The 12,564-nt window shown below is 52.3% G+C and overlaps 1 protein-coding gene across 3 annotated transcripts in view; it reads right to left on the bottom strand.

Annotated features, from left to right (window-relative positions):
- Window positions 1–12,564, bottom strand: part of ACAP3 (ArfGAP with coiled-coil, ankyrin repeat and PH domains 3) — a 73,711-nt gene that overhangs the window by 24,626 nt on the left and 36,521 nt on the right. For all 3 annotated transcript variants that reach the window (XM_064678417.1, XM_064678419.1, XM_064678418.1), the window contains exons 3-5: window positions 10,162–10,281; window positions 9,580–9,633; window positions 1,983–2,041 (exon numbers count right to left, since the gene is read on the bottom strand). In XM_064678417.1, coding sequence (XP_064534487.1) covers window positions 1,983–2,041; window positions 9,580–9,633; window positions 10,162–10,281 — 233 coding nt within the window. The remainder of the gene's footprint in view (window positions 1–1,982; window positions 2,042–9,579; window positions 9,634–10,161; window positions 10,282–12,564) is intronic.

Raw genomic sequence — 12,564 nt, 5'->3', positions numbered from 1 at the left:
ACACTTATTTTCTGTCCAGGGGAGCTCAGTTTATCTCATTTATAAACTGTTATAAAGTAGTTACAAGCTGTTAGTAAACAGCAGCACCCACTTATTCTTTACCCTGGGGGGAGATGAAGAGCCTTGGCTGAGCAGGACAAACAGTAAATGCTGAACTCTGCCCTGTGGAAAACTGTTGGGAATTGCAAATCCTTATGTATGGATGAGCCTCTGGCCAGGAGAATCCACCCTGGGCAGGTACAGGAGGGATAAATGAACACAGAGGGGACTGGATTAGTGTTCAGGTGGTTGTTACTCATTCACATCACCCTCAGTGCTCAGAGCTGCTGAGTTATGGGGGAAAAAAAAAAAAGGGCACTTTTTGCAGTTTGGGGTCATTTGCAGCAAAGGGCTGTGGGGATTTTATATCAATTTGGGATCCAGCTTTGGAGGGAATGGCTTCTTCCTCTGGGCATGTCCCCATGGAGAGGAGTAGGGATAAGGGATCCTGCTGGAAAGGCTGAGCTCCAACAGCAGCATCACCACAGCCTCGAGACTGAGCTCACAAACCCCTCCTGCTCAGCAAGGTCTGTGGTTTGGGAAGGGGCTAAAAGAGCATTTGGCTGCTGACACCAGGCCAGGGCAAGCTGACCCTCCTGTGTGACCCCATAAATAAACCAGGCAAGGAGCAGCAAGGCTTGGGGACAGGCAGGGCAGGCAGAGGGCAAGCACTGCCTGGATCACCACGCAGGGCACAGTTCCAATTGCTGCTTTGTTCCCAGCATCAGCCAGGAAGCTGCAGATTGCTCCTAAAAATGGTCCCAAGCCTGGAGTTTATGTTCCAACCCGGGGCAGGAGCACTGCAAATGTCAAAGCTGCAGGGCCTGGGAGTGCAGAGGTTGAGCAGCACAAAAGGAGGAGTTGGGAAGATGGTGAAAGGACCACAAAGCCAAACCCAAGGTGGAAATTCCCCCTTCCCAGCGCCAGCCTTAAGCAGATTAAATCTGAGTTCATCAGAGAAATGATTATGAAGATAGTGGGGGTAGGGGGAGTGCTGGGCAAGAAGATGGGGCTGAGGAATTGGGGGGGGTCAGCCAGGGACCCCCTCCCTCCATCAGAGCACCCAGCTGCTGAGGGATTCAGCCCGTTCCCATGGCAACCAGCTCCTGCTTAGTGAAGACCTCAGTTGCCTCTCTGACCTATATTTGCTGCTGTGGGATCCCTGCACCAGGGACCTGCCCTGGGGAAAAGAGGCACTCAGGAAATGTGGGAATGCAGCAGGGACAGCCTGGATCCCAGGGACACGCTGTCCCCATCCAATTAACTGGCTGGGCCCGGTCCTGCAGCACCCCAGGGAGTTAACAGCCTTAATGGGACACGTTCTGCTCACCCCAGGGCACTGCAAACCTGCTTCCCATTAGCAAATGGCTCTGAAGGGGTGCTCAAGCTCCAGGCTGAGGGCACAGGGCTGGTCAGCTGCTTCCTGCATGCAGAGAAGGGCTCCCACATCTGTCACCTCCCACGGAGATGCTCAGGTTACTCCAGAAGAGCAGGGATGCTCTGATTTCGTGGGGCTTTGTGGGCAGCAAAACCACAATGATTCTGCTGCACCCCAAAGCCAGCTGGCAGCACAGTCCCTTCCTTCTGCACTGGTTCAAACCACTGCATGGAGTCTGAGACAACACAAGAGGCAGAGCTGGCAGGGATCTGAGCTCTGGGATGGGTTTGACCTGGAGGATCAGCTCTCAGATGGACTTTGGGATAAAAGTCCAGCTTTAACTCCAGAGCTGGGAACAGGATGGAGAAATCTGGTTGCCAACAGAGCAACTAAGTGACAGTGCACCAAAATCACACAAACCAGACCCTTCCCTCTGCCCTCCAGTGCCATCCTGCTCCAAATTCAGCTGCTGGGCAGAGGTGGTGGTTCTGTTCCCAGCACACACAGGACACATGCAATGGAAGTTGAAGAAGCTGAAGACTAAACAGACAAGACAAGGACTCACTCTTTCACAAAGTTGTGCAGCTGCTGCCGGACTGACCTCTGAGCCTGGTCAAACAGGATCTGAAAGAGAGGAGGGGGAAGAAATTCAAATGTTTTGCAACACAGAAACATCGAGGAGACAGAAAGTTCATAACCACTCTTGAGGAGCTTCGGTGGGAGGGACTCAGCATCACTCCAGGGCTTGGGGGTGTCCATTTCTTGCTGCCTGTCACAATGGATAACACCTTTTCCCACAGCTGCAGCACTCCCTTATCCCTGCAGAATTCCACAGGCTGGGCCAGGGGTGGGAATCTCACAGAGACACCTATGCCCTCGACATGCTTCCATAAGAAGAGATGGTGCTCTTCCATTAGAAGAGTTTATAGGAGCAGTTGCCTTTATATCCCTGTTTTGAACAATCCCGAGTCTCGAATTCCTCATTTTGCCAGAGGAGGGCACTGGTACCTCAACTCTACATCCAGGGAAGGACAGAACAACCGGGAACATCCCAACAGCCACACGCTGGGGAGAGGTCCAAGTACACGGCAAAAAGAGAGGCTCAGTTCTTAAAAACCTTTTAAATTTTACTCTCCTTTACAAGATAAATTATCCCAAGCCCGTTACCCTACACCCTCACTCCCCCTCCTCAGCCAGGCAGGGGAGAAAGTAAGATGGAAAAGCTCATGGAGCAAGACAAGTACAGGGAGATCACCCACCAGCTGCCATCACAGGCCAAACAGACTTGACTGGGGGAAAGATTGATTAAAATGATTGCCAAATAAAAACAGACAGTGAGATACACGACCAAAACTAAAACCACGACCCCCAGCCTGAGCAGTTCTCTGTCCTCACACAGAAGAGATCTTGGCAGGACGTGCCAGGACTGGCTGAGCATAAACAGCCTCTAAATATGAACAGATGCAAAGCAAAGGGGGAAAGAAAGAAAGAAAAACCCCAAGACCACCCAGCTTTGTGTTTTTTTACCCACGTAAATTATTTACTGCTCTTGGCACCCGCTCACTCCAAGAGGCACTGGCCTGGCTGCAGCTTTTCCAACGTGGAGCTGCTTCCCTCAGTGATTTTGGGCATTGGGAGTGCTTCCCTCCACTCAGGATGGCAAAGCAGCAAGAAACCATCTGGTTCCCACCTGCACCTCCACCTGGAGAGCTTCCAGCATTGGCTTCTGCCAGGGTGACACGTTTGCTTCGGATCAGGGAAAGGAAGGGACACGATGATGGGACTGCAGACAAGTGCCCTGGGATATTCCAGGGAATAAGAGTCAAATGAAAGGAACAGGGCTTTCCTCAGCTTGAGAAACAGCAAATCCAGGCTACACAAACTCTGCTGTGGCAGGACTAGTGCCACTGAAGCCACAGAAACCCAGGCTATTCTCTGTTATTGGTGCCACACTGGGCAGTGCCACGCCCACCTTGCCATTCCTGCCTGGAAAAACCAGCTCCAAGCTGGTGCCTGGAAAGGACACACGCTTGGAACAGCCCAGCAAAGCATTTGCAGGAGGACAGAATTTCCCTCCAACGATCCCAGCAGGATGCTCCAGATCTGTGTGCAATGCTCTCCTCCTGCCACAGCAAGGGCTTGTTCTCCCACTGCCTGGGAAGGAGAATTCACTGAGGGTTCAGTCCAAGGCTCAAAATCAGAGCTCAGATAGCTGCTCCTTCCTGAAGCTGTTTGACTGAGAGGGAGCTGAACTCGTGGTGATCACATAAGCAGCACTGCCAAGGCACAGGGACATTGCTGTGGGGATTTTTAATTTAAATATCTCAGCATCAGGGCAGGAAAACTGCACAGAAAAGGAAGTCAGACCATATATATATATAAAATACATATAAAAATATATATTATATATATATTTTTATATATTTATATATTTTTTTAATATATATATATTTATATATCCATCTCCTGCTCTGTCAATACTCTGCTCCTGAGCCCCACAGCCCTGTGATGGGATTCATCCAGTGAGAGCCTGGAGCAGGGATTGCCAAGTGGTTTCTGAGGGAATCCCAGGTAATGAACGTGCCTTTCCTGCCAGCAGCATCTCTGCTGACAAGCAGCCTGATATCTGTATTACTTTGATTGCTCCAGCATTAATTTTGGCAGGCAGGATCATCACCAGGGGAACGTTGTCAAGCGGGTCCTCCATTCAGTTCTCAGCACAGAATAAAGAGAGTTTTAAGAGCTGGAGTTTCAAATGTATTAAAACAAAAAAAAAAAAAGAAAAAAAGAAAAAAAAAATCAACCCTTGGCTTTTTCTCCTTTCCCAGACATACTTGGAACAAATCATTTGTTTTAAGATTTTCCAGACCAAACATCACCCCACCCTCTCTGCCTTTGCTTGCACCAAGGCAGGAGAGGTCCAGCCCATGACTCACACACATCTGGGAGGAGGGTCAGTGTGTGGAACAGGGAATGAACATCCCTCTCACCCAGCAGCAGCGAGATCCTACATTTCACTTTCCCACCACGGGTTTCTGAGGCAACAGGAGAAACCCAAACCTGTGCTTTAGGAATTTCAGGCACCCCAGAAACAAAAGCAAGCCCAGCAGCTCAGCGTGTTATTCTTGGAGTTGAAGGCTATAATCAGGAGAGAAGACATCAGAGATCCAAAGGGATGCCATTCCTACAGCTCCCTGTGGAGCCTGCAGGAGGAGGGGAGATCCCAGCAGGCTCCAAAGCAAAGCAGGAGCCTAAAAAAAGTGGGATTGCCTGGCTGTGAACTGCTTCCCTCAGCACTGACTGGAACAGAGCTCAGATATAGGACATCCCAGCTGCACGTGGGAATGGTGCCTGAGGAGAGACTGGTGGCAACAAAACCCCATTTGTGGTGGGAATTTCTCAGGGAGCAGCAGAGGCCACAGGAGCAGGAGCTGAGGGATAACAGGGAGGGCAGGGGTCTCACCAGCCCAGGATCACAGGACTCTCAAGCTGGGGGGATGGCACAGGTCTGAAGCCGAGCTGGGAAAAGCTGCTCCATGGATCAGGGTCAGGGAGCTCCAGGCAGATCCAGGGTGACCAGGCAGAGCCAGCACCAAGCTGGAAAAAATCAGTCCTTGAAGCTTAAATAGGGGTGGGTGAGGTGGGGTGTGGGGGCAGCCCCAGGTAAAGCTGGGCAGGGCCATCACAGCTGTTGGTGCCCTGGGAGCCCCAGTCTGGGATGAGTTTGGGATCATGAAGGGAATCAGCCCTTCTCCTGCCCCAGCTGAGGAGAGGGAGGGTGTGGAGCTTCCTCTGCAGCTGTGGGACACATGGATGAGGGAGGCTCTCCCCTCCTCACAGTGGCCATGAGTCACACCCCAGCTCTGATCACCCTCATGGCCAGTCTGGAGACCTCATTCCCCCCAAAACTGTCTGGGATCTGTTTTGTGCTGCATTTCAATGAGAGCTGGCTGCCTGGTGGCCTGGGAATGGGAGCCTGACCCTTTTATCTGGAAAACAAGCCCAAACACCACTTCTGTTCTCCATGTTGGGTGTCTGCACAGTCTAACTCCTGACCCAAGGTGAAGTTGAGTCTCTCACAAAAGGTTCAAGAGCTCCAATTTGTGCTTGGGTTTGTGCTTTTCCTACCCCTTCCCTATTACTGCAGCTGATTCTTTCCCCTAATTAGAAAGCAGCCCAAGAAATTCTAGAAACCACCACAAACCTTTCTGAAAGAGCTCAGCACTGAGCTGGGCTTGACTGCACACACTGGCACCAAACTCCAAGGGCAGCAGCTCACTGATGTTTTTTGGACCAGGGTAAAGTCACTGCAGCAGGGGCACAGTGGCAGAACCTGGGAAGGCAGGGGGTGCCAGAAGCATCCCCCCTGTCAGATGGCAGCTCTGCCTCCACAAATGCTTCCCCCTCCCCTGGTGCACCTGGACCCTTCCCAGGCGCTGTCAGGAAATGCAGGTGGTCCTCCCAACCCTGTGGAGAGCGGGCAGCTTGGAAGCACTTCCCACTTTCCCTTCCTTCTCCTTCCCCCCTGAACTGCAGCAGGACCCAGGGCCATCTGCCATCTGCCTCCCTCTGACTCATCACGGCTTGGGTGGCTTTTCTTCTTGTCAGCAGGAAACGCTTCCCAGCTCGCTCAGCAGAGCTAAACCTTCCCTGCAAGCTGCTCCTGCTCCTGCTGGAGGATCCCTGGGATGCAGCCCCAGTGATTTATGGCAGAGGGGAAGGCTCAGGACTTAATGAAGCTCAACACAGCACTGGGGAGGGCAATGCTTGTGTCACATCTGGGATGGAAAGTACCTGGTGCTGCTGAAGGGGGACTGAATCCCACCCCAGCAGCACTTTCACTGGCATCCTTTCCCCTTTTCTTCTCTTTCTGATCACACAGAGAAAGGGACTGCGAGGGAAAGAGAGCTGATGTGTAAATGTGACAGGCTGGTGCTGCAGATCCTGGGATTTCCTTCCAAGGCATGTGCAGGGCTGGTGGGAAAAGTGCCTTGCCAGGGGTTATTGCAGCCCCACATTCACTGCCTCTGGTCCTTGGGTAAACTGGAGCCTTCCCTTCCCTAGTTCCTGGGAAGTGGATGCTGACAGCTTTGGACTGTCTCTTAATCTGGACAGTGTCAGTGCCAAGGGGCAGGCACAGAGCAGAGCCAGTTGTGTTTGCTTCTCACCAGGTATTTTCCTCCTGCACAAACTGAAATTTTGGGTCTAGAATGCCTGAGACTGGGGATCCTTATCCCTTAAATATCTAATGCCCAACTGAGGATCAGACACCAGATCCCTGTTGGAAAAGCTGAGTACAGCACAGGGGAGGGAAGGGACAGCCCCCTGGAGCAAAATGCTGCCTCCACAGTACAGCCACCAAAAGAAATACGTGCTCAGCATCCTGCCTGGAATGTGGCTGGAGGTGACAGGGCCTGGAATGTCACTGGGGGTGACAGGGCAGCCAGCAGGACCTTTGGCTTTTCTGCTCCCAGCATCTGCAGTGCAGGGAGGCCTCAAGAGGTCAGCATTGGATCAGCAGGAAACTTTTTCCCAGACACTGCTCTGAACTGAACATCCTTGGAAGTCAATTGTCCAAGACCTTCCAAGGCCGTTTTCCCTGGAGCAGCAAGGAAAATCAGCCTCCCAGCTGCAGAGCTGGGATGTTACAGCAGCACATCCTCAGGGGCCCCAGGGCAGTGCCATTCCCCAGCCCACTGTCAAATCCCACACAACCAGCTGGGGAAATCCATTCCTTGAGCTCTTACTCATCATCACCATCCACCTCAGTCTGTCTGAGCCTTCCCTGTCTCCCCCTGCAAAGCCATTCCCAGGAAAACAGGGTCAGGCAGGTTAAACCCAACCAGGAGCCCAAACTTCTGAAATCCCTCATGGGGAGAGGCAGCCACTGCCAGAGGACAGCTCAGGAACTCCTGGAGCATAACTTCCAGGACCTTCTCAGCCAGCACTGCAGGCAGGAGTTCACTGGGTTGGTTTGGTTTGCTTTGGAAATGGCTTTAAGTGGCCCAAAATCCAGCTGGTGCAGGCACAGAGCAGTGCCCTCTGCAATCCCTGGAGCCAGCACGAGGGAGGGATGACCAGGGTGCTGGTAAAAGTTAAAAATGGAAAGAGGGCACGTGGCTGAGAGGACACAAAAAGGCAGAGGACACTGGCTGCAGCTCTAAATCAGCTCTTGTCATCTGTCCCCTAAGGTTGCTTTGACATTTACTCCTCCCTGTGCATTAAAAGGTGGGAATTCTCCAGAGCTCAGTGTGTTCATCTCCCACACCCAAAGCAGTTTGAAGCCTGGATTTTACTGAGCCTGAATCAGGACGAGTCCAGGCCCCGTGCCATGGCAATAAAAGTACAGAACAACTGATTTTCTTGAGTGGGGGGGGGGGGATACTTTCCCTTCTTTTTAACTTGTTCCAGTTGTACAGACTGTCCTGGCCACAGTCCTGGAGTAAGCACTGACAACTGTTTCCGAGCTGAGATCCTCAGGCCTGGAGGAGCCAAGACACACAGACACACACACACACACAGAGCACAAGGCACTAAAAATAACCCAGCTAATTGAACCCCTGTCGGAAAGGGCTGAGGATGCAGCAGTCATTCCAGAGCCATTTCCTGGACAGGCACTCACTCTGCTGCACATCAAGGGAGGAGGATGCTCTCCAGAGGCTGGGGAGGAGGGAGGGTTGAAGCACAATTCCCTGGGCACGCAGCTGGGGGTAGGGAAATGCTGGTTTGGAGAGCCCCTGAGTCACCCAGGGAAGGGTGATCCCACATCTGACAGCTCTGGGAAGGGTCCTTCTGCTGCTGGGCTGGCTGAGGGAAGAGCAGTCCCTGCAAGGAGCAGGGGACCAGGGGAAGCTGCACAGCTGGTGCAGCAGAGCCTGCAGACACAGCTCTGCATCCCGAGCCTTCTGGCTGGGACTGTTCCCTCAGGGCTGGGCTGCACCACTCACCCAGCTGTGGGGCTGCACCACTCACCCAGCTGGGATGGGTGAGACTTAGAGACTTCAAACTGCAGGTTTGGCAGGGAGCCACCCACTGGGCACCTTCCTCTTCTGGGAGGTTTTGGATGTTTGGGATGGAGGAAGGGCAGAATTTAACTCCTCGTGTTGTGATCCCTGGAATCAAGGGGGATGCTTCTCAGGGCTTCACATGCTCCTTGGCACAAAGCTTTTAACATCAACTTCGAGCAGCATCAGAGAATCAGGGTTTGGCTGTCTCTGCTTTGACACAAGCACAGCTTCCCTCTGATGATCCCACTGGTTTGTTCCCTCTCTCCTCACCAACAGCACTGCTGCTCCCAAATATTCACAGTCCCGGGAGACCTGCATGTGCAGTACCTTCTCCCTGTCATTTTTTCACTAGGAAGCAGCCCTTCCACCTGCTTCATGAAATAATTAAATGGACTTGCTGCAGCTTCTCCCCCAGCTGCACGTGGTTATCTTGCATCCCAAAAGCAAGAGCTGTGCTTAATGTGCTCTGACAGGGGCACCGTGGAGGAAAGTGGGTCAGTCCAGTGCTGACACCCTGAAGCTCCTTCACTTTAAAGCACTTGTGCTTGGAGCTCTTATAGGCTTAGAGACTTCAAATTGCAGGTTTGGCAAGGAGCCACCCATTGGGCACCTTCCTCTTTGGATGTCTGGGATGGAGGAAGGGCAGAATTTAACTCCTTGGGCTCTGTTAGTGGGATTCAGATGGCTCAGGAGAGCCACATCTGGGCACTGCCCTCTTTTGGGCTCAGTGGAGCATTGATGTGTCCTGTGTGTTAAAATCCTCCCCCCCAGAGCTGCACAGAGCTGATGCTGCTCCCAGGACAGTGCAGTGCTCATGGACTGACCCATTCACAGCCTCACTGGTGTCCCAATGCCACAAATTTGAGCCCCAGGCTTCAGGGTCTGTTCCAAATCTGCAGTAACAAGGTTAAACATGCAGGCTGTTCACAGCCAGAGCCCAGTGTGTCCTCACTACAGAATTCTCTGCCACCCAAAAAGAAGAACAAAGCATCTGGAGTGGAACCTTTGTGAGTTCTCCCTCTGAGGAAAAGGGTTTCTAACCTCACCCTTCTTTGTGCAGTGTCACATAAACCAAACACAGGAGACCATCAGTCAGTGCCTCGAGGAAGAGGGTGCCAGGAGCACCCAAAGGGACAAGAGGAAGCAGCACCTTACCATGTGGTAGTTGATCATTTCCTGCAGGCTGTCTCCGAATTTGTCGAGGCACTCCTGCAAAAAAAAAAAAAAAAACAAGTTGAAGAGAACTGGCAGTGAATTGGAGCAGCTGCTCTTCATTCCCAGGGGTGCAGGGGCTGAGGGGGGACTCTCATGAAGCCTCTGAAGAGCCACTGAGTTTGGCAAGGAGGCATTTCACCATGCTGGAGCCATAGGCTGCCTGTCCTTTGCAGTTCAGTGCTGGAATCAACGTGTCTCTTGTCTCTTGCTGGGCTGGTTCCCCACGTTTCCTGCACCACTGATGCTCACTGACCTAGATTCCAACAACCTTGCCAGCACTGTGCTTCTTAAAAGTCCAGATCTGCCTGCAAACAATGAACCTCACTCTGACCTTTCAGCTTTGCCTGATCAGACACCCCTCCAAAAATAAAACCTCACTCTGAACAGCTGCTCAAACAGCAGAGGGGGCTTGGAGGTGTGATCCATTCCCAGCAGCAGGAAGCTGGACACTCCCCAGCCCTCCCTGTGTGCCATGCTCCCTCCCAGGGGTGGGATGCTCCCTCCCAGGGGGGGATGACTTACCGAAATCATCTCATCCTTCTTGCACTGCTGCGACAGGTCCCGGACGCCGCTGACAAAGTGCTTGTTGGTGGTGATGTAGACTTTGCCTGCTTCAATCATCCCACTGCAGAGCTTCACCAGCTGCACAGGGACATTCCACCACGTGGAATTACAACCAGCTCGGGTTTAAGGACCCAGCCCACAACCCCAGAACCCTCACATTCCTGCACTGCCAACCCCTCGCTGCCCGTGGCTCAGACAGGGCTGAAAATCCCCCCTCGTGCTGCCCAAATCCCCCCTGTCACTCAGGGACAGCAATTCCAGGCTCTCTCCTGAGGACAGCCTGTTTTTTCCAGTGGGTTTCTCCTGCTCATTCTATCCTGAGGCATCAGGGGTGCAGTGAAAGGAACCTGATCCCACAGGCTGGTCGGGCAGGATCAAGGACTGACTCCTCAGTGCTCAGTGAATGGGATAAACTGTGGAAAATGCAGGGAGCATGCTGTTCTTTGGGACTGCTGAGCCTCAGAGCCCAGCTGACTGTTCTGGGTACTGGTGTGTACTGGTGGAGACTTGTTTTTCCCCTGGAATGAGGGGAAGCCAAAATCCAGCATCTGAGCAGCCAGGGAAGATCTGTGTTCCCTCACATGCAGGTGAACCATCAAGGCTGTGGGCAACTCTGAATTATTCCCACAATTCTGCAGCCCTGGAAAGCTTTGCCCTGGGAGGGATTACAGGATGTAACTCTGGACCAACTGTGACTTGGTCCAGACTTTCTGATGGGCCTTGGAAAGGGCCTTGTCACAGTGACATTACCAGTGAAGTTACCTGGAACTGGCAGCAAAACAGGGTGTCTTCCCACTCTGGAATTTGCTGCAGCACAGGGACACGTCTCCAGACAGCCTTTCTTAACTTTTGATAGTTTAACAGCTGCAGGGAACATTCCCAGACTTCCCAAGCCACAGCAAAGTGCCTTAGCACGCCTGGAACTGGCTCTAAGCTTTAGTTTAGCCAGAATTCCTGGCCATTAGCCTATCTCCTGTCAGCCAAAGCTCCTTGTAAGAGGCTGTGTTAAACAACTTAAGATAAATCCAGAAACCAAAGGCTCAAGAGGTTTGCAGCAGTAAGGGCTGGGCCACTGAGCAAAAACCTTGAAATCTTTTGGGTTTGCTTGATTTTTGCTTGTTTTACCTCATCACCCTTCTGGGCTTCTAAACTGAGTGAAAAAGTGATGAAGAGCAACACTTGGAAAGCAAGTTTTCCAGTCTCAAAATCCAGCAGCTTTTCAGGGATAATAATTCTACTAAATGAAAGAATGGCTTTAGGAATCTTTGCCTGTCAACCAGCCTCAGGTACAGGCTGGGAATGAGGAGCTGTCAAGCCTGGTTTGATGCCAAAGCCCCGTGTGCTGTTTTGGGGCTTGGGGCTTGCTCTGTTTATGCAGCCCCAGGGCTCTGGGGTCTGTTCTAGATGTGGAATTGCAGAATTGCCTGGGCAGTTCTGTAAAAATACAGCTGAGTACATCAATGTACAGATATATCTGCAGCCACCTGTGGTGTATCTGTGCACACATCACATTTTCAGCCCTCACTCTCACACCCTCCCCTGCCCCTGCACTTTGGCTGTGAGCAGATCTGCACATCCCATCCAAACCCAGGGAAGGAAAGCAAACAGATGCAGTCCCTGTCCCATCTGGAGCCCAGACGTGCACCGGGGGTTTGGACGGATCCCATGGAAAGGAAATCCTCGGATTCACTGAGCCCAGAGAGCCCTGGAGAAGTTAAATACCTCTGAGACCCTGCACCTCTGCCCTGCTCTTGGTAAACTTGGTTAGAAAAAGAAGTAAACCCCTGTGCTTTTAGAGGGACTGGAGGGAAGAGCTGATGCTTTCAAATTTGCAGCCCAACTGACACCTCCCAGAGGCACCAGGGAATGATGGGGCCTTTTTCTTTTGGAACACAGGGAGGAGTCACAGTCATTTCTCACCAGGTGTTTTCCTCCTGCACAAACTGAAATTTTGGGTCTAGAATGCCTGAGACTGGGGATCCTTATCCCTTAAATATTTAATGCCCAACTGAGGATCAGACACCAGATCCCTGTTGGAAAAGCTGAGCACAGCACAGGAGAGGGAAGGGACAGCCCCCTGGAGCAAAATGCTGCCTCCACAGTACAGCCACCAAAAGAAATACGTGCTCAGCATCCTGCCTGGAATGTGGCTGGAGTGGGGCTGCAGTTCCTGTCCCATCTGGAGCCCAGACGTGCACGGGGGGTTTGGACGGATCCCGAGGAAAGGAAATCCAGCCCCTCCTGCAACGTGGCGCTTTCCAGCCTGACCTCTGAGCAAACACCCCCAGCCAAGGCTGTGTCACCAGGAGCTGAGGGCCAAGACAGCCCAATCCCAGCCCCAAGGGGAGCAGTGGACATGGA

This window comes from Pseudopipra pipra, chromosome 22, assembly GCF_036250125.1.
Source record: "Pseudopipra pipra isolate bDixPip1 chromosome 22, bDixPip1.hap1, whole genome shotgun sequence".
Classification (NCBI taxonomy): Eukaryota; Metazoa; Chordata; class Aves; order Passeriformes; family Pipridae; genus Pseudopipra; species Pseudopipra pipra.
Note: the sequence above shows the minus strand (reverse complement) of the source record. Positions and strands in the feature narration are given on the sequence as shown.